This window comes from Saccopteryx bilineata, chromosome 3 (assembly GCF_036850765.1).
Source record: "Saccopteryx bilineata isolate mSacBil1 chromosome 3, mSacBil1_pri_phased_curated, whole genome shotgun sequence".
Lineage (NCBI taxonomy): Eukaryota > Metazoa > Chordata > Mammalia > Chiroptera > Emballonuridae > Saccopteryx > Saccopteryx bilineata.
Window position 1 is genome coordinate 68301372 of NC_089492.1, and position 27478 is coordinate 68328849.

A 27478-nucleotide genomic window follows, 5' to 3' on the forward strand; every position below is an offset into this window, starting at 1 on the left:
TTGGGAACGCAAAATCAAATTAGACTCGGTGCTCTCACACAGTAGTTGGGAGAAGGAACAAGTCAATCAAGGATTAAAATCAGAGACTAGAATATGATCATATTTTCAAAAATCCTACATAGAACCCAGAAGAGAGACAGACAGATTAATCAGAGTAGGGTGGTTGTGATGGTCAAAAAGGAAGGCTTCCTGGAGAAGGTGAGATAAGCTGAGTCTTGAAGACTGAACTGGAGTTAGAGGTCAGCCTACATGACCCAGAGTGGAGGGAAATTCTGTGCAGAAGGAACAGCATGTTTAAATGTGTAGGGACATGAAACACACTGAAAATAATGTTAAGCATTTGTTTGACCCATTTGCTTCTGTGATAGGTCAGCACCATGCAAGAGCTGATAGGTAAAAATAGTATTTAGTATAGCTTTCATTTGCCTTGCTTTGACAGTGACATTTTAAGATTTTTTTATATGTTTAAAATACATATTTGTATTTTTTCTGTGAACTGTTTATGTTGATTTTTTTCTTTTCTGTCATTTAAAAATTGATTTGTAAGGAAATGAACACTTGAAAATATATCTGCATCCCCATGTTCATTGTAGCATTATTTATAATACAAGGCATGGAAACAATGTAAGTGTCTTTTGATGGATGAATAGATTTAAAAAGTGTGATTTTACACACACACACATATACACACATATATACACACATATACATACAAATATATAATGAAATATTATTCACCCATTTTAAAAAGGACATCTCGCCATTTGCAACAACCTGGCATTATTCACAATAGCATTATATTAAGTGAAATGTCAAACAGAAAGACAAAGATGATCCCATTTAAACGTGGAAACTAAACAAAAACAAGAACAAGCTCTTAGAAACGGAACAGATTGGTAGTTACCGGAGAGGGTGGTGAAATGGTGAAGGGGTCGAAGTCTGTCAAAAGGGACAGACTTCCAGTTATAAAATAAACAAGCCCTTGGGATGTAATATACAGCACGGAGACTGAGTTAATAATCAAATATACTGTACTGCATATTTGAAAGTTGCTAGTTGAAAGAGAGTAAATCTTATAAGTTTTCATCACAAGAAAACAAATTATAACGCTGCATAGTGATGAATGTTAATTGGATTTATTGTGGTGATCATTTTGCAGTATATCCAAATGCCAAAACATTATGCTATACAACTAAAACTAGTATAAAGTTATATGTTATATGTCAATTATACCTTAATTAAAAGAATAATTTGTAACAGTTCTTAATTTATAATATAAAACAGACATCCCCAAACTACGGCCCAGGGGCTGCATGCAGCTCTGAGGCCATTTATCCGGCCCCTCACCACACTTCCAGATGGGGCACCTGTTTCATTGGTGGTCAGTGAGAGGAGCACTGTATGTGGCGGCCCTCCAACGGTCTGAGGGACAGTGAACTGGCCCCTGTGTAAAAAGTTTGGGGACCCCTGAAAAACTTACCTTTTGTCTGATCTGTGGTGGTGCAGTGGGTAATGTCGACCTGGAGTGCTGAGATTGCTGGTTTGAAACCCTGGGCTTGCCTGGTCAAGGCACATATGAGAGTTGATGCTTCCTGCTCCTCCCCCTTCTCTCTCTCTCTTTCTCTCAATCCCACCACTCTCTAAAAATGAATAAATTAAACAAACAAAAACTTATCTTTTGATTTAAATTTTTTTTCTGAAGACTTTCCCCAATGCTTATTATTTTTTAAAAATTGGAGTCACTTTACTTTTATATCTCTTATTCAGCTGAAATTCAGCCCAGTCAGTGAGAGGAGTACATGGTGTGGGTGAACCAGAGGCTTCTCCAAGTGTGAGAGGAGTCTCAGGTGGGGCCACTGCGCAGGGCTGCAGCCTGTCTGAGGTGGTGTTCACGCTGGCCACATGCAGCAGAGAGCAGCACCAGAGCCCCTCTGTGCTGCCTGGTGTCCTTCACTGCCCCCTGATCTCTGTAAGTGCAAGAACACCTGTTCCTGCACCTGAGCATTCTGGGAGCCCTGCTTCAGGCCACAAAACCACCCTAGGGGCATGAGCTCAAAAAAGAATAACAAGGCAAACCACACACACACACACACACACACACACACACACACACACACCCCAAAACAAAACAATAAAGGCTACAAACAAAATTCAAAAGCACACAAAGACAACTAACATTAAGAAAACTAACAAACTGCCTGTCCAGGCGGTGGTGCAGTGGATAGAGCATCAGACTGGGCCGCAGAGGACTCAGGTTTGAAACCCTTATGGCTTATCTGGTTTGAGCACAGCTCACCAACTTGAACCCAACATCGCTGGCTTGAACAAGGGGTTACTCAGTCTGCTGTAGCCCCCCAGTCAAGGCACGTATGAGAAAGCAATCAATGAACAACTAAGGAGCTGCAAAGAAGAACTGATGCTTCTCATCTCTCTCCCTGCCTGTCTGTCTGTCCCTATCTGTCCCTCTCTCTGTCTCTGTCACACACAAAAAAACAACAAACTAAAGAGGAGTTAATTGAACTGTTAATAAACCACTGGCAGCCTCTCACCACTATCTTTTTTTTTTCTTTTTGTGGCAGAGACAAAGAGAGAGTCAGAGAGAAGGACAGATAGGGACAGATAGCCAGGAAGGGAGGGAGATGAGAAACATCAATTCTGGGGGTTACAGCAGACCAAGTGACCCCTTGCTCGAGCCAGTGACCTTGGGCTCAAGCTGGTGAGCCTTGCTCAAACCAGATGAGCCCATGTTCAAGCTGGTGACTTTGGGGGTCTCAAACCTGGGTCCTCCACATCCCAGTCCAATGCTCTATCCACTGTGCCACCACCTGATCAGGCCCACCACTATCTCTTTTGAGTCAATTAGTACTAATCTCATTATACCTTAATCCCTGTTCAGTCACTCCACAGAGGCCCCCAGACATCCAGGTCACTCCTGCCCTCCTGCCTTCTAATCTCATTTCCCAATTCTGTCCATTTCTCCATCCTCTCCAAACCCTGAAAGCCCCCCACCCACCCTTAAGCATTAGCAAAACCCCTACACCCTCTACCTCATTCTTGAATGTTCTCCTCAGCTTCCCTCTATAAACAAAATGTGGATCCTCCCCTGAGGTCACTGCTTCCCCTGTTGTCCTCTTCCCAACCCCCTGTCCCTAGAACCACTGGGTCTGGGAGTGTCCTTCCTCCTCTGCAATGCTTCCAGCTCATTCCCAACCATCCTCCCCAAATTCACCTAGCTTTAATCTGATATCATCAAATTATCCACTCTTGACAGGTGCATCATCACCTGACCCAGGTTTAGTCCCTCCACGTCTTGATTATTATCATTTCTAGCTCATTGTAAGTCTCTCCAACACCACTCCCATCTTAATCCTTGATTTCTAACATACACATTGATAACTGCTTTAATACCCAGACCTCTCAGTGCCTTGACCTCCTCTTGTCATCTCCTTCACCTCACTCACTAACCTTAGTGGTTATTCTCTGAACCTTGTCACCACCAATCACTGCAATCACTGGAGGTTACTCCAGTCCAGACACCACGCCCCCTGACTGAGCAAGACCCCCTGTCTCTTGGCTCCCTTTTGCAGGTAACCCCACCTGTTGGGTAAACAAGTGTATTTAGATTTGCTTGCTCGTATTTTGCATTGGTGCGGGCAGCGCCACGTGTATGTAATCTGTGGAAGGCTGTGCGTGCTTGCCTTCAGGTTGGCAGATTGCAAATTACAAATTGCCTGACTCCATGGGAAGGGATAGACAGGGATAGACAGACAGGAACGGAGAGAGATGAGAAGCATCAATCATTAGTTTTTCGTTGCGCATTGCGACACCTTAGTTGTTCTTTGACTGCTTTCTCATATGTGCCTTGACTGCAGGGCTTCAGCAGACCGAGTAACCCCTTGCTCGAGTCAGTGACCTTGGGTTCAAGCTGGTAAGCTTTTGCTCAAACCAGATGAGCCCACGCTCAAGCTGGTGACTTCAGGGTCTCGAACCTGGGTCTTCCACATCCCAGTCCGACGCTCTATCCACTGCGCCACAGCCTGGTCAGGCGTTCTCTAGTTCTTGCTGCAAATAGAAAGCTAGGAGTGTGGAGCTGTCATGGGGGGTGAATTGAGAAAGTTTATGAAAGACTGAGGGTAGCAACATATCACTCTCCTGGACGTCCTCTGCACCCTCACAAATACCTATAAGTGAGAAATGTGTTATTGCACAAGTTGGGCCTCACTTTAGTAAGAATTAAATGATTTGTTCACTATCAGAGTTGACTCTTAATTTTTTATAGCTCTCTCTCTGTTCTTCCTTCTTCTTCTCTCTCTCTCTCTTTTTTTAACCCAAACCTTTTTCTGATATCCTAGGAGATATCCGAATATAGCCTATGCAATTCTACAGGTAATGGAGTTCTGACAATTGTTGAATCAGCTCCTGTACATTAATGAGGAATTGTTCTACAAGCTCCTGCCAATAGTAAGTATACCAAAGTTATTCCACAAAAGGTATTGCTCAGAAAACCAAACAAAAAAAAATAAGAAAGATCAGGCAAAGTCCACCCCTCCCCCATTGCCTAATTCTCAGCTTTCAGCTTTCATAAGGTCATTTGAAAAAGGGCAAGATTCTGTAGACTTGGGCCTCTGCTTATTGGATCATATTTTTCATGGCTTCTTCTTCTCTCTTTACCCTCTTTATTATAGCTTGTGCTCACTTCTTTTCGTGTGTGTTTTTGTGTGGTTATGTGACACAGACAGAGAGAGAGACAGAGAGAGGGACAGACAGGGATTGACAGATGGGACAGACAGACAGGAAGGGAGGGAGATGAGAAGCATCAATTTTTTAGTGCAGCATCTTAGTTGTTCATTGATGCTTTCTCACACGTGCCTTGACTGGGGGACTACAGCAGACTGAGTGACCCCTTGCTCAAGCCAGTGACCCCGTGCTCAAGCTGGTGAGCCTGTGCTCAAGCCAGATGAGTCTGCGCTCAAGCTGGTGAGCTCAGGGTTTCGAACCTGGGTTCTCCACGTTCCAGTCCGATGCTCTATCCACTGCACCACTGTGCTCACTTCTTTTTTTTTTTTTTTTTTTTTTTTACAGAGGCAGAGATAGACAGGGACAGACAGACAGGAACGGAGAGGTGAGAAGCATCAATCATCAGTTTCTTGTTGCGCATTGCAACTTCTTAGTTGTTCATTGATTGCTTTCTCACATGTGCCTTGACTGCAGGCCTTCAGCAGACTGAGTAACCCCTTGCTGGAGCCAGCGACCTTGGGTCTAAGCTGGTGAGCTCTTGGCTCAAGCCAGATGAGCCCACGCTCAAGCTGGCGACCTCGGGGTCTCGAACCTGGGTTCTTCCGCATCCCAGTCCGACGCTCTATCCACTGCGCCACCACCTGGTCAGGCATGCTCACTTCTTATATAAACAATAATGTGACCAAATGGCATTACAGTGATATCACCAAATATGTTTTTTCTGGAACAGGTTGTAACAAGATTCTAAAATACAAGTTGTAACTCTCAAAGGATTTAGTTATTGTCAAGGCAGTGTTGCTTGGGAAGGTTGAGCCTTACTATATTTGAAGAATTTGGGTCTTTTCTCAAAGAAATGGTTGGCTCCAGTTGCAAAGTTTTAAGGTAGTCACAGAGTTAATGGGGTAGTGAGTTGAAAATGGAACCCTCATTTAAAACAGAGTGGGTCACTCCCCACCCCCAGGCAAACAAGTTCCCCCCTTTTCTCTGTAGGAAGGAAAGTGAATTAAGCAAAGATGGGGGTGGGATGGGTGGATGTAGAAAAGAAGGAGACAGAGGGGTGATATGGGAGGAATGGAATGAAATTTCTATGTCCCAGGTGCTGCCAATTCTCCACAAAATGAAGCTTGTGTCTACTGTGGTGGCCTGAGGTTGGCTCCTGCAACCAATCTCAGACCTGGCTGACCCCCTGTTGGCTCTCTCTTCCTTGGTCTTGCCCCCCTCAATTCCTCCAGGCTCCCTCATAGCTGGGCCTTGCTTACTGGTTGTTGAGGCGGGTTCACTATTCCAAGAGAGAGCACATCCAGCTTCCATTTGAGCCTTTCTGCATCATTTTCAAGGAATTTGAAAATCAAGAAGAGCCTGAGCAGAGGTGGCACAGTGGATATAGTGTTGACCTAGGATGCTGAGGTCCCAGGTTCAAGCCCTGAGGTCACCGGCTTGAGCATAGGCTCATCTGGCTTGAGTGCGGGATCATCAACATGATCCCAAGGTTGCTGGCTTGAGCCCAAAGTTCACTAGCTCAAAGCCCATGGGTGCTGGCTTGAGCCAAAGGTTGTGGGGCTTGAGCAAGGGGTCACTGGCTCAGCTGTAAGCCTCCAGTCAAGACACATATGAGAAGCAATCAATGAACACCTAAGGTGCTGCATCTACAAGTTTATGCTTTTCATCTCTCTCTCTTCTCCCTTCCTGTTTACTCTCTCTCAAAAAGAAAAAGAAAGAAAGAAAGAAATTCCAGAAGGGATAAGAAAAGGGGTCCTAGTTTCTTAATTCCCCTTTAAGAAATCTCATCGATTGAGGCTTCCTCAAATAGTGAGTAGACAGATTTTGCCCAGGCAAAAGAGATATTGACAAGTATTTGCTGAGTTCTCAGGGTGGGCATGATCCCTGATACATGGGGAGGTTGATCTACATTACCTACATTTTGTTTTATTTTTCCCATGTTCTATAATTTCCAATGTTTTGAATCAAATTCACGGAGTTTTGAGTAAAACAGTACAAATACCAGCAAGGAAAAGAAAATCACTGCAAAAGTAAAAAAAAGAATAGGAACCTGCTGTTTGATTTACATCATTTTATTAATGGGTTAGTCAACATTTACTCAGAACCCACTGAGTACAGAATGTAATAGATGTGTGGGAAGATTGCAAAAGACATGAGAAGACATTTTTTTCTGCTTGTAGAAATTCAGTTTATTTAATTTAATGGAAGACACTAACTAAAGACATATAAGCACAGCTTAGAATACAAAGAATGGGTTGCTGGCGATGTCTACTAAGGACCCCTGAGTTTCGATTGCCCATGAATGTTGAGGCCTGGCTTGGTGAGTGTCCCCAGAAGCAACCCACTTGGGAATGCTATAGCTTCTCCCTGGCAAAAATCAGTCATATAGCCGCCTTTACCTCCTCAGTCCGTGCGAGAGTAACCATGGGTAAATGTGGCTTAGAAACAGGCAGATTTAGTGGTGGGCGCACTAGGTGTGTTCCCTGGGCCCCGACTTCTGAAGGGCCCCACAAAACCCCAACTTTATACTTTTTTCTAATGACACCAAGTTTGGTTTCATATGTGCAATTTTAACATTAATAGTACATAATATTATTAATTTTAAAATATGGTTAATGAGTATTTTTATTTTCCCTGTCTCTTTTTTTTAAGGGGCCCAATATTTTCTTCTGTGCCTAGGGCCTCAACCAACCTAATCTGCCTCTGCTTAGAAGGGTTGGTTTACTACCCCAGAATATGTGGTTTTATCTATGTGCCAACACGGCCACACGGTGATTTATGCCACAAGCTTTGTGACTATATCAGCTCAGGACTCTTCTATCTGCTTCAAGTGAAAAGAAGTGGGCACGCGGCCTGACTTGGAGGCACCGCTGGTAGGTAATTCTCAGTTGCTGCACCTCCATTGGGCCAGCTCCCGTGGAATGAAGCATCGACTCCAGATAAACCTGACTCTCAAGGGGAGTGGACTCTACTTTCCAGAAGTTTCCTTACCTGTACTTCCTGCTGGCAGAGAAAGCTGAAAAGCTGCCAAGAACCCGTTTTGCGTCTGAAAGTCTACAGGATGGCCCCAAGCTCCCTTCTGACTTCTCAGCCGTGTTTCTGAATCTTTCGGGGACTTTCGGGTTTCACCGCCTGTGCTTTTGCGTGGAGTGCCTTTGAGGCCCCCTTAGTGGCTCAGAACAATCAGTCTCTGAACAACTGTGGGGAAGGACTGATTCTGTCTTTTTAATTTTTTTTTTTTTTTTTTTTTTTTTTTTTTTTTTTTTACAGAGACAGGGAGTGAGTCAGAGAGAGGGATAGACAGGGACAGACAGACAGAAACGGAGAGAGATGAGAAGCATCAATCATCAGTTTTCCATTGCAACACCTTAGTTGTTCATTGATTGCTTTCTCATATGTGCCTTGACCATGTGCCTTCAGCAGACCAAGTAACCCCTTGCTGGAGCCAGCGACATTGGGTTCAAGCTGGTGGGCTTTTGCTCAAACCAGATGAGCCCGTGCTCAAGCTGGCGACCTCGGGGTCTCGAACCTGGGTCCTCTGCATCCCAGTCCGACGCTCTATCCACTGCGCCACTGCCTGGTCAGGCTGATTCTGTCTTAAATACATCATATACCGACATTTAAAATAATAATAATAAGATAAACTACTAGAAGACATCAATGAAAAAACCCTCCAATAACAAATCACAAGCTCTTTTTTTTTAGGTTCAACAGACAAAACTATTATGTCAAATTGCCATAAGAATTCTAAATGCTTCCTCTGCTGCTGTACTTATCTCACTGCAGACCGGGTTACAAACTCTTCACAGAACGGAACAGAATCTGGCACGTGGATGGCAGTTTGAGGAGCACTGACTTAAACCATGATGGGGCTGTGGATTGCTTCCCAAGTAGAAGCCTTTCAACTAATTCCTGGAGAATCAGAGAGAAGACCCCCTTCCCTTGACTGTGTGTAGCATTTGTTCTGACTTAAATCAGAGCTTGAAAATTTGAAATCACCCATGTTTCTCCCTCCAAGCCAGTTGCCGTCTCCCTTTGCCTCTCAGTGGAGACGCATTCCCCTCAGGCACACAGAACTATTCAGTGGGTGATCTTATCCCTTACTAACCAGCAGGTCTCATTCAACAGTGCTCGATGAATGCCGGGAAGGGGAAGGAAATAATAAAGTAATACTAATACATATGCCAGAAAATAAGCAGGCACTTTACCCATCAGATTCACAGCTATTGCTGAAGAGTGTCCTGGGAAATTTGACTTTCACCAGTGTCTTCACAGCAGATTGAGTTGCTGGGAAAGACAGGGGGCATAGACAGGTGAATATACTCCTTCGCTATACCTGGCCCAGGATACACCTGCAGGCCACATGTCTCCATGGAAACTGAGGGGTGGAGGAGGTATTAGATATTCTGGTGCCAAGGAAAGCTCACTAGACCTGCAATTCCCTGGGCCTGGCGTAAATGTCCTGGAGACCCTGCCCTGCCTGTCACCCCCTTCTCCCCATGGCACCTTTGTCTTGAGTGGTCCGTTCTAACAACCCTCATACCCTTCTGTTCTAGTGCTACTCATTCTGAGCTTCTCAGCTAACAGGTAAATTTCTCACACAGGACCTTCCCCCTTGATAGCACTTACCATTGTCAGATTTTTGTATATGTTACTCGTCTTCACATGTGAAGTCTGGTGAGGGTGGATCCTGCCTGTGCTGTCCTTCCCTGCATTTTCTATGTCTGGCCATCATGTTTGGAGCTGGAGCATTAGTGACAGCCCCACCACAACCACACCACTCGTAACCATCTCTTTTTTGTTTGTTTTCCTCTGCTGACTTTTGCTTGTAACCTTTTGATTCAGTGAATTGGATTTGATGGGGTAAAATCATAAAGCAACTTAATTTTATTTCATTGTCCCTTCAACACACTCTGGGGGCTCCTTTTTTCCCTGCCTGTGGACATGTTCTTAGGCAGGTCCTATAGCTTGTAACGTCAGTCATAGGTCTCACAAAAAGTTACCTGTGGTCACAAGGTAATAAGTAATACTAGCCCTTAAAGTCACAGCCAAGGGCATGATGAAGGTGGCAAATGTTTACCCAGGCTCAGCTCCTCTGGCTGCCATCCTCTGTGCAGGGCCAGCCCCCTGGAAGGCTCTCAGTGAGGGGGCACCGGGGGCAGTGTCTCAACACCCTGCCACCCTCACCTGCACATTTCCAGGCTGGGTTTGGGTGGTGGTCAGTGTGCTCACAGTCTCTTCCTGGCCCTGGGAGGGTCCAGTACCTGCTGTCCACCTGGGAGTCAGGCTGCACAAGATCCCACCAGGGTCTTCTGGCCTTAGGTCTCTAAGCAAGTGAGGCATAGGGAGCCCCTTGGTGACACCCATTGCTCTTCTTACTGAGGCCCCCAAAGCCTTCCTAAGAGACAAATCTGATGAGCTGTTCGTCTTTATTTTTTCTCCCTTGCAGCTTCCGACACTGTTGAGTATTTCCTCCTTGGGGCCTTCTGCTTGGTTTGCATGACCTCCAGCATCTCTTCACCTCTTCCCTTTCCCTCTCAGCCTCCTTCAAAGCTTTGTCTTTCACTGACTGCTACTTGTACATCATGTCCCCGGGTTATGGGCTTGGTGTCTATGAAGCCACAGTTGATTCCTGCCTTCACCAATCGATCAACTGAGTCACTCAGGCAGTCATCATTTAGACCTGTGCATGAAGCCCCCAAGCCAAATCTCATGATTCAACACTCAAGTTCAAGGTCATGCCCTTGAGGGAAGCCCTCTCTCAGCCTCCAGTGTCCAGTTCAAGTTCATCCTTATACCCGAGACACCTTATATCTGAAGTACCTGGCACTTACCCTGCTCTAGAGCTATCCCCATTGTTAATTATTGTCTGGGATGTCTGTCTCTCCCACTAGACTGAGCCCTTGGAGACAGACTGTGCTCTAGGAATTTCTGGATCCCCATAATATCCAGGAAGAGTCTCTTAGTGTTTATTGAATAAATGTAATGCTTCGTAAACTATTTTACTGTCAATGATTAATATTCTACAATTAGAGATAAACTTACCTTGGCAACACTCCTTGGGAGAAAGAACACTGCAGATCAGATTAAATGATCCTCTGAAGGCAGGCTGGGGCGGAGGAGAGGTGTGCGGTGGGACAGAGGGGGACCGGGGCTTCATCAACAGACCTGTGTTTAAAACCTGTCTGTGCCGCTTCCTAAGTCATTTCATCTCTCTGAGATTCAGTTCCTGTGAAACAGGGCTGAGTACGGTCCCTGCCTCGTCACGGGGTTCTTGTGGAGAAGAAAACTGAGGGGGGAAACAATTAAAATAATAATTGGGACTGAGAAAGCCTTCAATAAATGCTAGCATTTCATACAATCAAAGAATTTACCAGCTTCTGTCTAAACGCTTATTTTGTGTACACTAAGAAAAATGCTGCCAATTACACAGGCCATGGATTGAAAGAGCTATTCTTATTTCAGAGATGCTAAAGTAGGGGTGGTGCATTTTAGAATCATTAAAGTATGTATTATTGTCTTACAGGAAAAAGAAAAAACGATTGTAGAGGATAAAGAATGAGTTGTGAGGAAGTGTTTTGGGGACTGAGGTAGGAAAGGTTGGTCTTTTGCTATACCAGGATGTAAAGATGCAAATATCCTTTCTCCACTTCTTCCATTTCATATGCAGGATGCTTGACATGGGGACCTGGCTGAGTGCAGGGAAAAGGCAAAGACACAGGTTCTGTAACTGATGTGAGTGACCGTCTCAAGAGCAGACACGGGCAGAGGTAAAGGAGGCAGGGTATGAACCCACTAATATGTATACTAAGCTTTTATAAAATGAGAATCACTAAGTATAACATACCGTACTTAACTGATAATTGCAGTGTTTTAGGCATGTTAGAAAATACCAAGAAAAAATAAATTTCTAACACTTTTAAAGCCAAACTTTGAGATTAATGAATGCAGTTCTAGACCTACGATGAACCTGGTCCCTCTCATTGCCATTCTGTCACATCCAGTCGTAGTAATGGGCAGCTCTTTTTGTAATTTTAGACCTTGGTGTGAAATGTGGGAGTACTATTTTAGATGGACGTTCAGAGCCTGCATAAAGAAATAACTGAGATAGTGAAAAAAAAAATCACAAGCCAAAGTGTTTCTTCTAGTAGAGAATTTGCGACATTAGGTTAAAAAAAAAAAGAAGTTTCAAGGGCGGCTGGGTTAAAGAGTACAGTGACTACAGCCGCTTTTACTGCTAGAGACGAGTGCGCTGGCGTGGATGGAGCACGCGTGGAAAATTAGGGTGGCGTATGCTGCAGCCCCTACCGGGCACTTACCCCACATCAACATATAATAGCGGGTGATTGGCACTGCCTGCCAAACAAGAGATACTGGCTTGCAATTAGAATATTGGCACTTATCAAAATCCAGCAAAACAAGAAGAGAAAGCAGTGATTACTTACACCTGAAGCTATGTTCTGCAAGATAGCTCTGCTTTTAAAATTCTTTGTGTTAGTGCTCATTAAAAACAAAACCCTCCAAACCACAGGCTGTGCACAATTAAAATGCTATAAAAGAATAAATGAAATGAGCTTGAGCTTTCTGTAGAATGACCAGCGTTTAGAAATATGTTTTATAATTTCAATGGAAATCACTGTGGAGTATTTTTCCTCAGAAAGATTTGTTTTTTGCTAAATGGTTACCTCATCTTATTTCTCTGTACCATTGTTTCTGCATTGAGACAAGCTTGACCCTCCCATACCCTAATATCAGCAGAGAAATGACTTCCAGGTTTGAATTGGAGCTTCCTCTTCATCATGAACAATAATTGTGCGGTTATGGAAGTTCTCTTTGAAGATCAAGTTGAACCTGGCCTTGCATATTTTGAATTTTTCAAAGCTTTCTATGTGTATTATTAGGTCAATCACCAAGCTTCTAAGATATTCCAAGTAGTTTTCTATTGTAATCCTAGAGAATTTAGTTCACATTTTAACAACCACACTTGATTTTTCATTAGCTGATTATTTTTAAGACTTTATTTATTGATTTTACAGAGAGGGTGGGGGGAATGAGAGAGACGTTTCAACTCCTAACTGCTTCACTTTAGTTGTCTACTAATTGCTTGTCATAGGTGCCTTGACTGGGCAAGTCCAGGGTATTCAACCAGCGACCTCAGCATTCCAGGTTGACACTTTATCCACTGAGCCACCACAGGTCAGGCCACACTTGATTTTTCATTTTTTTCATACACTTAGTATATATTATACGGTCTAGACACTTTCCCCTTCTGACCTAAGTTACACATAATTTGTGTCTTACAGTTTTGTTTGTTATGAATGAAATCAGAAAGAAAGAAAAAAGGACCACTCTAATTGGTCAGGAGATCACTAGTAACCTAAATAAGTTTGGTAAAATTACATTTTTTTTTTTTTTCATTTTTCTGAAGCTAGAAACAGGGAGAGACAGTCAGACAGACTCCCGCATGTGCCCGACCGGGATCCACCCGGCACGCCCACCATGGGGCGACGCTCTGCCCACCAGGGGGCGATGCTCTGCCCATCCTGGGCGTCGCCATGTTGCGACCAGAGCCACTCTAGCGCCTGGGGCAGAGGCCACAGAGCCATCCCCAGCGCCCGGGCCATCTTTGCTCCAATGGAGCCTTAGCTGCGGGAGGGGAAGAGAGAGGCAGAGAGGAAAGCGCGGCGGAGGGGTGGAGAAGCAAATGGGCGCTTCTCCTGTGTGCCCTGGCCGGGAATCGAACCCGGGTCCTCCGCACGCTAGGCCGACGCTCTACCGCTGAGCCAACCAGCCAGGGCAAGTTTGGTAAAATTACATTTTTGAGAAATTAATCTATAATTGTTCTCATAGGAACTTCATTAGTTTCTCATATTTGATGAAGGAAAAGGGAAGTCATCCAGAAGTCAATCAGCAAGTATACAAATGAGTGACAGTCTGAGCCTTCAGATTTCAGTCTGTTTCGTGTATTATCCACACTTAGGTATATGTTGTATGTACATTAGTACATCCAGGCCTCCCAGATCACCCGCAGAATGGTCATTTCTAGCACATTTTATGGGATTGGTTCAAATTTCTTGATAAATGTTATTTTGTAATACACCCTTTTCCTGTCCCAGGTGAATATCCCCATTTACCTGATGGAGTTGGATTCTTCCCCTTAGAAGGTACAGCAACTCTAAGCAGCTAAAAATTGTACACATAATTTAATGAAACTATGGTTTCATAAGCCAAAGGTATGTGATTTTTAAACTATCATTCTTTAGAAACTAAACATACTATTTGCTTTTTTCAAGTGTATATGACTCAGTTCCGACTTGGATATTTGATTTGTAACTTCATGCTATGTGAGCATGCTGACCAAGTCTTCCAACGATTAAATGGCAGTAATGTTGGCTTGGACATCTCATGCCACTTCATTGGTCCACCTGCTCCAGTGTGGTATCTATAGACCACTGTGCTTGCACTGGAGAGCATGACTGCTGAAGAACCTTCTACGTGGAATCTTACGGAGAAAAAGCAACAACTATAATTATTTAATACTCACCATTAGCCATCCCCTGTGCTGCTTGTCACAACCTTATGAGCTAACGATTAACATTTAATAAGCATCAGGCATGGAGTAATGTACAACTTAAGGTGCACTGCCTCAGTTCTCAGAACTACCTTGTGTGGAAGGTACTAACACTTTTCTGAGGAAATCGAGGCATAGACATTACCTTACACAGAGCTGATCAATAAAGGAGTTGGGATTTGAACTCTGTATGCCAGTCTTACCATTGTGTGTGTACCTATTAATATGAAAAAATTTTAATTTATTGATTGAGAGATAGAAACATTGATTTGTTGTTCCACTTGTTTATGTATTCATTGGTTGATTCTTGTATGTGCCCTGATTGGGGATTGAACCCACAATCTTGCTACATCAGGATGATGCTCTAACCAGCTGAGCTACCTGGGCAGGGTTTATTAATATTAGTTGAAATTCAACAAGGTTATTTATCACTTGAATTGGTTGAAGTTAAGATCTTCAAAAGTTTTCTTTCCCCTTTGGACAACTTAAAGTTACTAATAGTCATGAATTAGACCTAAGCCTCCGAATTTTTTTGATTTGCTTGTTTTCAGGACACCCCAAATGTTTGATTTCAGCTTTAAGCAAATACATTAATAATCTTTTCACTAAAACTAGTTAAGCTGGACAAATTGGGTTAGCCTTTACCCATATGGCACCTGATAAAGCTGGTCAATGTGTGAAATAGATATTAGTACAGCTTTTTGTAAAGCATATGCATAGGTAAACACAGGACGGTACGTCCTTCCATTATTGGGCCTTGCTGTTTTCACTAGGTAGAGCTGAGCCATGGGGGTGTGTTACCTTCTGTAAATAGCCTATAAATTTTAAAGTGTTCAGTAACCACATTAATAAAGCCCAGTTCTTATGAGTTTGACCTCTTGCTTCTCATTTCATCCTAGTGAACTGGGCTGTTGACCCCCACGCACTCTCTTCAGGTCCTGGGCTCCTAGTCTTTAATTCTTCATCCTAATACTTGCTAATGTCTACTTTTTTTTTCTTCTTGTACATCATTACATGCACCCAATGGCACACAAACCTATTCTTTTTTTTTTTTTTACAGAGACAGAGAGAGAGTCAGAGAGAGGGATAGATAGGGACAGACAGACAGGAACGGAGAGAGATGAGAAGCATCAATCATCAGGTTTTTTTGTTGCAACACCTTAGTCTTAGTTGTTCATTGATTGCTTTCTCATATGTGCCTTGACCGTGGGCCTTCAGCAGACCGAGTAACCCCTTGCTTGAGTCAGAGACCTTGGGTCCAAGCTGGTGAGCCCTGCTCAAGCCAGTTGAGCCCGCGCGCAAGCTGGTGACCTCGGGGTCTCGAGCCAGGGTCCTTCTGAATCCCAGTCCGACGCTCTATCTACTGCGCCACCACCTGGTCAGGCGCTAATGTCTACTTTGATTACTGTGTTGGTTTTATAGGAGATGATCCTGAAATGAATCATCTAGCAAAGTTTGCTAGGGTGGACTTTGGGGGAAAAATGTGTATTATCTAGAATATTCCCCAGTTACTTTTTTTTTCAGTATTTCATTTCTATTTTGTTTTTTATTTATGATTTTGTGTTTACATAGATTCAAGTGTCCCACCGAATATATCTCCCCCCACCCCCTTGCAAGCAGGTGATCAATATCATTGTCATTTCCTTATGTTTCTGTTACATTGCCTGACCTGTGGGGGTGCAAGAGATGAGAGCGCTGACTTGGGAGCACTGAGGTTGCCAATTCGAAACCCTGGGCTTGCCCGCTCAAGGTACATTTGACAAGCAACCAATGAACAATTAATGTGAAGCAACTACTTCTCTTCACCATCCCCCTTTGTAAAATCAGTAAATAAAACCTTTTTAAAAATTTGTTATTGTTCATGTGTAGACAGGCAGTAGTTTTCAGCGAGGACTTTTGGCAACACCTTGGAGATACAGGGTGTAGTCAGCTATTCTAACAATAATTGCGCAAAATAGTATTTCTCTCCCCTTTCCTCATCTACACAAGCTTTGCTCCAGGCTTAGTTTTGAATTTAAGAACTGTGGAAGATTACTTAATTTCAGTAAATGTAGTTAATTCGTTTGTTCCACTCACACCATATTCTAAAACGCAGGCAAGAAGGCCTTTTGCAGAGGGAAGACTAAACCCTAGAACAGGGGTCCCCAAACTATGGCCTGGGGGCTGCATGCGGCCCCCTGAGGCCATTTATCCGGTCCCTGCTGCACTTCCGGAAGGAGCACCTCTTTCATTGGTGGTCAGTGAGAGGAGCATAGTTCCCATTGAAATACTGGTCAGTTTGATTTGAATTTACTTGTTCTTTATTTTAAATATTGTATTTGTTCCTGGTCTTTTTTTTACTTTAAAATGATATGTGCAGTGTGCATACAGATTTGGTCATAGTTTTTTTTTATAGTCCGGCCCTCCAACGGTCTGAGGGACAGTGAACTGGCCACCTGTATAAAAAGTTTGGGGACCCCTGCCCTAGAAAGGCAAAGCACATAGTTCAAGGTTACTCAATGAGTCTGACAGCTGTCGGAGGTCATGGTCCTACCCTGATGCTTCCCGTCAGGCTTTAATGTTTGACTGAGGCCACGTGACAGAGACAGCCTCTGCTGGATCTGGAGGCCGACAGAGACGGACTTTGCTCAGAACATTTGGGAGAAGGAAGTCTAGGGGTTATAATGTACAATTACACTTGCATATTTTAGTGTTGCATATTCTAGTTTTAACTGAATGTCAAGGGTTTTTTTTCTTCCCTTAAACCCATAGCATATGCTGTAGAACACAAGTGCTGTGTAATTGCACAGAAAGAAGTTTCTTCAATTAAATGAGTTGGAAAACTGCATATATATTGCTAAAAATTTTATTTATTGATTTTACAGAGAGGGGGTGGTAGAATAAGTATTAACTCATAGTTGCATCATTTTAGTTTTTCATTTTTTAAAAAAAAATTGATTTGAGATAGGAACATCAATCTGTTCCTCTATATGCCCTAACCAGGGATTGAACTAGCAACCTCTGAGCTGCACTTTAGTTGTTCATTGATTGATTGACCATATGTGCCTCAACTGGGCAAGCTCAGGGTTTTGAACTGGTGACCTCAGCATTTCAGGTTGATGCTTTATCCCCTGTGCCACAACAGGCCAGGCAGAAAACTGCATATTTTATCTTCACTGCCAACATTCTTGGTGCATCAGGACACACGTTTGTATGCAAAGGATTGAATGAACAGTCTGGTAGTAAAGAAACCTTTAAGTTTGTTTAACCCATTAATAGTCCCCAAATTTATTTGGTTATGAACCACTTTCCCCTCAGTAGCCCCTAATCATGTTATAGAACACAGTTTTGGGAAAGGCTCTTCTAAATGTTTATCAAGAGTGTACTCTGAAACATGGTACATTTTAGAAGTTTGTATTTTAGCCTAACCAGGTGGTGGCACAGTGGATAGAGTGTCAGACTGGGATGCAGAGGACCCAGGTTCGAGACCCTGAGGTTGCCAGCTTGAGTGTGGGCTCATCTGGTTTGAGCAAAGCTCACCAGCTTGGACCCAAGGTCGCTGGCTTGAGCAAGGGGTTACTCGCCCCCCGGTCAAGGCACATATGAGAAAACAATCAATGAACAACTGAAGTACCACAACAAAACTGATGACTGATGCTTCTCATCTCTTCGTTCCTGTCTGTCTGTTCCTATCTATACCTCTCTCTGACACTCTCTGTCTCTGTAAAAAAAAAAAAAAAATGTTTGTATTCTAAAAAGTTGTTAACATCTTGGCTTGTGGTTCAGTGGATACAATATTATCCTGGAGTGCTGAGGGTCACTAGTTTAATCCTAGGGTTGCCAGTTTGATACCAAAGTCACCGATACCAGGATCACAGGCTAGACCCGAGGCAGCAGGTTCAAGCCCTGGTTAGGGCATATCAGTGGCATAATTAAGTGGAAAAACGAGTTGATGCTTCTCTCTTTCCCTTCCCCTCTCTTCCCCCTTCCTCTCTATCAAAAAAAGAAAACCAAAACCAAAATACAAACCATAATAAAACAAGACAAACTTCCTAACAATGAAGAAAACATACAGCTTGTAAAAGTAAAAATTTTTATTGTAATTGATTTCTCAATGAATGGTTCAATATAATGCCAGTTTTTAATGGCAAAAATTTGGTTACACTCAAACTGCATGATGCTACAGAGAGCCACTACTTTTTCTAGGAAGTAGGTAAACAGCTGGAAACAGAAAGCACGACTTTTTCTAGCAGCATGGCAACTGATTACAGTGCAGACCTAACAGGCCGGCACCTTTTACACTCAGACGGCACGAAGATGAGCTGGTGACCAAAATACACTGAAAGGAGCAGTATATGTACTGTAATGACAACAAACACCAAATATAGCTATAAGGACTTTAAAGGATAATTATAGAAAAGAGAACCAATATTTTACTCTAATGTTTTTAGAGCCTTTCTGTAGAGATACAAATATATATATATATATATTTTATCCAAAAATATGTTTTTTACAGATAAATGCTTCTCAATTAAAGATGGGACCAAAGCCATAGTTATACCAACATAACATAAAGCACTGTCTTTTTTTAAAACTATTTATCCACCTGAATTTTCAATTTCTTTCAAGTTAGTGCATTAAATGTTTTCCAAATATAATTACCTGACATCTTTTTATAGATATAAATCACGTACGCATTATTTTTTAAAAGAGTTTGCAGGTTGAACAATGTTTTTCTAAGATGCTGTGCATATCGAACTTATGATAAGCCCCATTAAGATCACTAGTAATAAACATATCAAAAAAGGGCTACATCAAGATTTTCTTCTTTATAGGAAATATTTAATTTTCTGATTTACTGTTTACAAGTGTTGAAAATGCATAAGAAACATTTTACTTCACAAGTACTTTTATGTTAATATAAGATATTTTGATTCAAGAAATATGGCAATAAACTTCCACATTGTAACCAATAGTATGCTTTTGTGTTTTTTTTAAAAAAAAATGGGATGTAACACTAATAACCACTACCTATAAAATAAAGCACACAATTATTTTGGCGAGTTTACAAATCTTTTTTCCCTGGTGTAACAAGACTACAAAAATTCCTAGAAATTAGAGAACACTGAAAACATATTAAAGTTTGACATCCAACTTTATATTATTTCCTTTTTACCCTGAAAGATAACTTAAAAAATACAACCTGGCTGGAAGAGGCCATCTTGCTAATATAAAAAATCAGTGAGAGCAATAAATTGTATTATTGATATGTAGATTTTTGTAAATAGTTCTCTCTCCAAATCATTAGAAAAATGTTCAAAGATCAAAAAACAAAGTAAAACATGGTGGTGGTCCCTAAACTATTTTAAAGGCAAGTAGCTTAGTCTAAGCTAAAACATTTTTCTCATTCATAGTAATTATCCTCCCCTCAAGTGCTCTTCAAAGAATGCAGGGAACAGTAAAACAGTGAGATAAAAGAGCACAAACTGCGTTTTCAGGAACAGAAAAAACCTCTAGTGCTGAAAGATACAGTAAAAAGCAGATTTCTTTGGGGACATTAACCAATTAGATTATAATTCATTATGAAGATTTCTCTTTTCTATTACGGGGAGAGTCTGCTCCATTTGAAGTTACTGTTCCATTTACACCATTTTCTGAAAAGAGAAAAGAATCAGTGTTACTCTCTTTTATGAAGAAACACAAATATCCTTATACATAAAGGTACCTTCAGAAAAGAAAATTTTAAATCAAATATATACCTTTCATGCCTTTAGGTGAAACTTATTCATCAGTGCTTAATCTTTACTTAACATTTAACAAATCATAAAACCCGCTTTAAACACCAAGAGTAGAAAATGAAAAGTAACTATAATGTCATTAGTCTCAATAAATAAAAAGGAAAGTATTATTGAAAGCAGAAAATATAAAGAAAAAACTAAAAAATACAAGAATTTTAAAGGTTTTTAGAGCAGTGCTTTCGGTAGAAATAAAGAACGTTTGATGGCAGACGGTGTTCTTGGGAGCATGTTCCCTTTAACACACTTATAAAGATAACTTTTATGTTTAAGAGTATATCATGGCCTTCTTCTTTTCAAGCTTTGATGGAATAACTAATGTCAGACTAACCCATAAGAGTTGAACACCCATAAGAGTTGAACACAAAAATGGCTTTTTAAAGGTGATGGGAAAAAACCAAGGAAGCATGTGTATTTTTCCCTCAAGGTATCTGCCAACAACTAAATGTGCACACACCAAATAAAACTCAGAAAAATCGAGCAGAAAGCAACTCCTAAGAAAGTACAAAGCTACAGAGATTTGATAAAAAGACAAAAACTTGAATTCAGGGTCTATCAGGCGAGAAAGTCCTTATAAATAGTTTATGTCCTAGAAATGAGGGCAAACTAGAAACAGGTTTCGATGAGAGAGAATGATCCACCTATACTCAACCCAGAACTGCTACAAATTCACCCTAAGTCTTCACACATTTTATGCAAGATGTCCAAAATTGAACTAAAAATTACCAGGCATGCCAGAAAAAAGACCAAATGACTAAAAACTAAGAGAAAAAAATGATCAGAAACAGATCCTTAGGTGATTCAGACCTGCCACTGTCAGATAAAGAAATGAATTTCACCAGAGAACTGAAATCTTTAAATCTAGAATTTGTTAAAAATATAGTAATTAAAATATAAATTTAATAAATGAGTTTAATAGCAAATTAGGGCACAGAAGAATTTAGTGAACTAGATCAGTGTTTTTCAACCAGTGTGCCGTGGCACACTAGTGTGCTGTGAGACATAGTCAGGTGTGCCGTGGGGAAATTAAACATGGGTCCCCAAACTACGGCCTGCGTAGGCTATTTATCCGGCCCGCCGCCAGCCGCCTCCATCTGAACATAAACATTCCCCTCACAATCCCTCCAGCTATCAGCGACAGGAAGAGTGGAGGCACAGGGAACGCTCACTGACCAATCATCTTCTAGGATTCATCCCGACCACTAGCAATGAACCAATAGTAGGCCGCCTCTCATCCACACCCAGGAAGGTCCCCGCTCCGGCTGCCGCACACTTGTCGTGTGGCCCCAGCAAGTAGTTGAAGCTGCTACTCCTCCCCATGGTCCCGATTTCTAATCCTGGTCAGGACTGGAGGTAAATGTTGCCACCACTAGATGAAGCCTCAGCCTCAGCTGGTTATGTCTATGCTGATGGTGTATATAGATATTTGACCTTTTTCTTTTTAAAAGAGGCCCCCCGCAGAGGGTGATATACAATGCATCACAATGTTATCTAGTTTGCTGATCTTCCTTTGGACAGGTTTTGGTTATCTGTTGCCAAGGAGTTCCCCATTCTGGCCAACAAAGCGCTTTTGACATTGCTCCCGTTTTCAACCACATATCTATGTGAGCTGAGCTTCTCAAGCTTGACTGTGACAAAAACTAAAAACAGAGAGAGACTGAGAACTGTTGAGGAAGAGCTTTGTGTGTGTCTTTCTACCATTCCTGCCAGGATATCCCTTTTGTGTTCATCGAAACAGGCCCAGGTTTCACACTAAGTGAGTATAAATACATTAAGAAACTATATTATGCCCTGGCCGGTTGGCTCAGCGGTAGAGCGTCGGCCTAGCGTGCGGAGGACCCGGGTTCGATTCCTGGCCAGGGCACATAGGAGAAGCGCCCATTTGCTTCTCCACCCCTCCGCCGCGCCTTCCTCTCTGTCTCTCTCTTCCCCTCCCGCAGCCGAGGCTCCATTGGAGCAAAGATGGCCCGGGCGCTGGGGATGGCTCTGTGGCCTCTGCCCCAGGCGCTAGAGTGGCTTTGGTCGCAACATGGCGACGCCCAGGAGGGTCGCAACATGGCGACACCCAGGATGGGCAGAGCATCGCCCCCTGGTGGGCAGAGCGCCGCCCCATGGTGGGCGTGCCGGGTGGATCCCGGTCGGGCGCATGCGGGAGTCTGTCTGACTGTCTCTCCCTGTTTCCAGCTTCAGGGAAAAAAAAAAAAAAAAAAAAAAGAAACTATATTATTAACTATATGTATAATATGCACTGTGTTAGAGTGTCATTTTGTGTCATTTTGGTAGATGGTGTGCCCCAGGATTTTGTAAATGTAAAAAATGTGTCGCGGCTCAAAAAAGGTTGAAAATCACTGAACTAGATTAACAAATGGTCCAGGAACAACTGGATATCAATATGCAACACAATGCTTGCAAAATGGTGCAGCCCTTTTGGAAAACAGTTTAGCAGTCCCCCCAAATGTTAAATATATAATACATTTACCATATGACCCAGCAATTCCATTCCTAGGCATATATCCAAGAGAGTAAAAAACAGATCATTAGACAAAAACTTGAACAGGAGCCTGACCTAGAGCGTTGGACTGGGACGCAGAGGACCCAGGTTCAAGACCCTGAGGTCGCCAGCTTGAGCGTGGGCTGGGTTTGAGCAAGGCTTACCAGCTTGAGCCCAAGGTCGCTGGCTCGAGCAAGGGGTCACTCGGTCTGCTGAAGGCCCGTGGTCAAGGCACATATGAGAAATCAATCAATGAGCAACTAAGGAACCACAAGAAAGAATTGATATTTCTTATCTCCCTCCTTTCCTGTCTGTCTGTCCCTATCTGTCCCTCTCTCTGCCAAAAAAAACCAAAACAAAACAAAACCAAAAACTTGTACAGGAAAGTTTATAGCATTATTCATAATAGCCAAAGAGTGGGAACAACCTAAGCATTCAACTAATATATGAAAAACAAAATATGGTCTATTTATACAACGGAATATTATTTGGCCAAAAAAAAAGGGAATGAAGTATCAGTACATGCTAAAACATGAATGAACCTTTGAGACATGCTAACTAAAAGAAACCAGTTGGAAAAGATCACATATTGTATGATTCCATTTATATGAAATGTACAGAAAAGAATCAAGCAATCAGATGCTGTTATAAACAAAAAGCGAAACTATTCCACTTGGGATTCAAGGGCATACAGAAAAGAGTTGTAAAGAGTTTTTGTTTTTTAAATATGAGCAAGATGTTTGAAAGCATAAACTATCCTGCTTTAGGTCAGTTATTCACTAAAACTGCCCACATACATTGGTCTATAGAGGCTCAAAGTTAATCAAACAGGGAAAGCTTGTGAGAGAGAAATGGGAGTAGACAGTTTTACAGGGAAATAACTGACCCTACAGAATCACCGAGCTATAGAATGGAGCAAGATTACTTTGCCTCTAATTTTGCTTAAAAGTAGAAAACTCTTTACAGGATTTTAAATCTTAGTATGATTATAAATAAGACCCAAAACATTTTTAAAAATGTTTTCTACTCCAGGTTTTCACTGCTTACTGCGTACAAACCTGTTCCTTTTCGGGAAGATCTGCCTTTTGCCACTGCTGGCTTCTTCTTCACAGCTGGTGCCTGGAAAGTAGAGTGCTCCCTCCACCTCCGAAGCTGGAAGTTAATGAACTTCCACATCATGAACGCCTGGGTAATGCAAATGGATGCTAGAACAGCAATTCTGAGAACATGAAAAATAAACAAAATATTAGAGTGCATCAACACAAGGTTATTGAATAAAGTAGTCGATCATGTTTTGATAGTATTTAGTACCAAATTCCCAAGATTATGTTAATAAATAACTATTCCATTAATAATTAATCCCAGATGTTAAAATAAATGTTTTGGCACTTAAATTTAGACATAGAAAACAGGTAGGAAATCAAATCAAATGAGTATTTTCCCTAACCTCCATATTTTTAAGGTAATTCATATCATAAACTGGTAATTCATACTATACAGCTGTATAAAGTGAGAAAAACATTAAATTGACAGTACCTTACAGCCAACACATTGAAGTTTCCAGTACTGAAATCCAGCTTTTGGTTCTCTGCTCTGGCAAGGCCAAAGCCAACAGTGAGTACTGAAAGAATTAAAGTCAGAAGTCTTCCAAAAACAAACAGAACTGCCCATAGAGAAAATCTGGAAGAAAAATGTCACAACTCAAATTCATAAAATTGCTACAATAAAAAAGTATTCTAGTAGGAATCAGAGTCTATTAAGTAAATGAGTATTAAAATAGCATTTCTTATTTTTATACAAAAATGATTCTGCAAGTAAAATGTTTGGGAGATACTATATCACATGCTCAGAGATAATATACTAACATACCTAAGGTTCTAGAAAGTTCAGTAAGGAAATGTTTTATTTCGTCTTTAGCGGATCCTTTTTTATTTTTTTATATAACTACTATTAACAACCCTCAGAACTTCTGCTATATATAATAATTTTGAAGATGGCTAGACAAAACACAACAGAAGCTGTGCTATAAGTAGGACACCAGTTCTCATTTAAGAGTTCTAGTTCTACTGTTTAAAAAGACTTTTCACTCTTTACAAGTCATACTGTTTCAATTCTGTTTTCAGTTCAATTTTGCCATCAAAATATTTTAATATCATGGCCCTGGCCAGTTGGTTCAGTGGTAGAACATCACCGACATGTGGATGTCCCGGTTTGATTCCCGGTCAGGGCACACAGGAGAAGCAACCCTCTGCTTCTCCTCTCCCTACTCCCTCCCTTAACTTTCTCTCTCTTTCTCTCTCTCTCTCTTTCTCTCTCTCTCTCTCTCTCTTCTCCTGTAGCATGGCTCGATTGGTTCGAGCGCACTGGACCCGGGTGCTGAGGGGGGCTCCATGGAGCCTATACCTCAGGTGCTAAAAACAGCTCAGATGCGAGCTTGGCCCCAGATGGGGGTTGCCGAGTGAATCCCAGTCAGGGTGCATGCGGGAGTCTGTTTCTGCATCTTCCCCCTCCCCACTTGGAAAAAGAAAAAAAACTATTTTAATATCTTTAAGGCTATATAATCTATTATTTCATTTCCTTTTGAAAGTTCACTATTTTTCCTTGTCCAAAAGAAAAACATGCATTAAACAAGACTGGAGAAGTTAGAAAAGTAAACTCAAAAAGCCTTCAGAATTACAAGTTCCAACACCTATCTGTCTAGCTTAACAAAGACTCTATTTTAAAGTCTATAAGACTACTATTAGTTTCATTTTATTTAAAGCTGCTATTAACAACTTATAAAGTAATATAACTGCCTGAGCCTTGGCAACATAGCACTAGCTTTAATTACATGAGAAGTAGAATGGGTAACCAACTTACCCTTTTTGATACTTTTCATCACTGAAATAAAACAGGCGGGAAATGTGGAAAAGAAATTCAACAAAATAATGCAGCACCAAAAGAACAAGTCCTAGGTGATTCAAGCTGTTAAAAGAACAAATTTAAAATGTAATAGTTACTTAGCAATTAAGACAGATCAGCATACTATCTTCCCAGTCCACATACACACCCAAGAAAAATCCCAACTTACTTCAAAAGATAAGCTCCCGCAATGTGAAAGAGGTAAAGACCTATGTAGACCAGCTGCCGAGGAATATCCTCCTGCAAATAGAAAACTGCATTACAGATACACACCTGAGGATACCCTTCTGCTCCTCAGGAGCAGTGTGGCAGGGTGGAGACACACTGTGACAGAAGACCGAAGGCCAGCCTGCCACTGCACCCCACCCTGGCTGCTCCTCCTGATGAACAGCATGGCTTTAGCAAGTCACTGAACTTCATTTGGCTTCAGCTACCCCATCAGCAACACGCAAATATTACTTGGGTTTGCTCAAGGCAGATGAACTCAAAATCCCTTTCTGTGCTACGATCTACAGTTCTTTTTATAATAAACATTTATTAAATTAAACAATACTAACACTCATGATAATGTCCTTCTAATAGTAAAATTGCTATGTTTAGCAGTAGATGTTTTTGTTTACCTAAAATTGTAGTTACATTTTTCAGCTCTTCTTTAAGAGCTTTCATTATCATTGTCATTAAAATTAGTTAGGATACCACCTAATTGTATATTCTTCCAGCTCCCAGTAACCCTAAACCAAGAACCCATATTTTAGTTCTTCTCTTTACTCTTCCCTAGTCCCTAGCAATCTGGTTATCTTAGAAACAGTGTTTTAAAAATTTAAGTCAAAACTCACTAATGAATCATTAAATCGATTTAGGGGGTCACACTAACCTCTTTCAAAATATGACATAGAAGAGAAAATGCTAGAGTGTATAACAAGCACATTGTATTGTTTCATGAAAATTTTATTCCAGATTTTACACACACACACAAACACCCACAGGATTACAACATAAAATCTAGTTTTCATCTTGGGTGCAGTAAAAAATATTTGCAAAATACATTTGCAAAATGCCTGTACTTCACAATTCTACCCTCTCTGGTTTTGGCAGATTTCCACGTTCAGGTATCCGCTGGCTTTTCCAAAGTTCACTTTACATCACTTCACTTTTATAAAGAGACCTGTATAGGTGTCAGTTTTTATAACCAAAAGAAATCCAAAAAGGATTGTACGAAAAAAGGCAACAAACTGAAAAGAGCATTAAGCCTGCTTGGCAGTGCACGGCAGAGAACAGCAGGCGGCCCCATCAAGTTCCTTCCCGGGAACTACTCTGGCATCGCAGCATGGAGCGCCATGGCTTTGATCCGTGTCTGTGAGCATCTTTGCTTTATCTTGAGTTATTCTGTGCATCCGTTAGCAAGGTAATTGCTTCTTTGCTTTATGGCATTTCTTTTTACAAAATATTTTATAGGAGCACTCTAGTTTTGGATAATAGGGGAAACTGAAATATGCATGTCTACATTAGTCATTTTGGTAGAGAGTTACTTCATTGAGTCTTTTGAGAAAGAGATTTTATAAGTGTAGCTTTGAAACTAAAACCTCTCCTCTAGTAAGAATGGTACAAAGGTAAGTGTTAGAAAGGTGGAGCTTCAGTCAAGCAGTCCTATGCAGTACTGTTTCGGGACTCTCAGGAAAAATCCCCTCGCCACAAGACCAAGTTTACAGTGGTTCCTCCAACTGGAGAGAGAAAAATCTCTGAGAATAAGCTAGCTGACTTAAGATCCTCTCCATATAATTTTCAAACATCTGGTAAAGTATTTTCCTTACCAAAGGAGAGAGGGAAACCTCTTCTCTCATAATCATTTCAGAACAGCTCAGTTATAGTGTTATAAATGTAATTTGGTATGCTATATACATATTTGATACATGATATGCTATATATGATTTTGTTATGTAAATAAACTTTTCTTACCAAGAGCCAGAAATGAAGTTTTGCTTATTTGTTTGTTTAAAGATTAAC

The 27478-nt window shown here is 41.5% G+C and overlaps 1 protein-coding gene across 2 annotated transcripts in view; it reads right to left on the minus strand.

The window, feature by feature from the left end:
• Window positions 1-18363: 18363 nt before the first annotated feature.
• Window positions 18364-27478, minus strand: part of TRAM1 (translocation associated membrane protein 1) — a 28857-nt gene continuing 19742 nt past the window's right edge. For both annotated transcript variants that reach the window (XM_066266284.1, XM_066266282.1), the window contains exons 7-11: window positions 25644-25714; window positions 25433-25537; window positions 24110-24253; window positions 23632-23792; window positions 18364-19941 (exon numbers count right to left, since the gene is read on the minus strand). In XM_066266284.1, coding sequence (XP_066122381.1) covers window positions 19868-19941; window positions 23632-23792; window positions 24110-24253; window positions 25433-25537; window positions 25644-25714 — 555 coding nt within the window. In that variant the 3' untranslated portion in view covers window positions 18364-19867. The remainder of the gene's footprint in view (window positions 19942-23631; window positions 23793-24109; window positions 24254-25432; window positions 25538-25643; window positions 25715-27478) is intronic.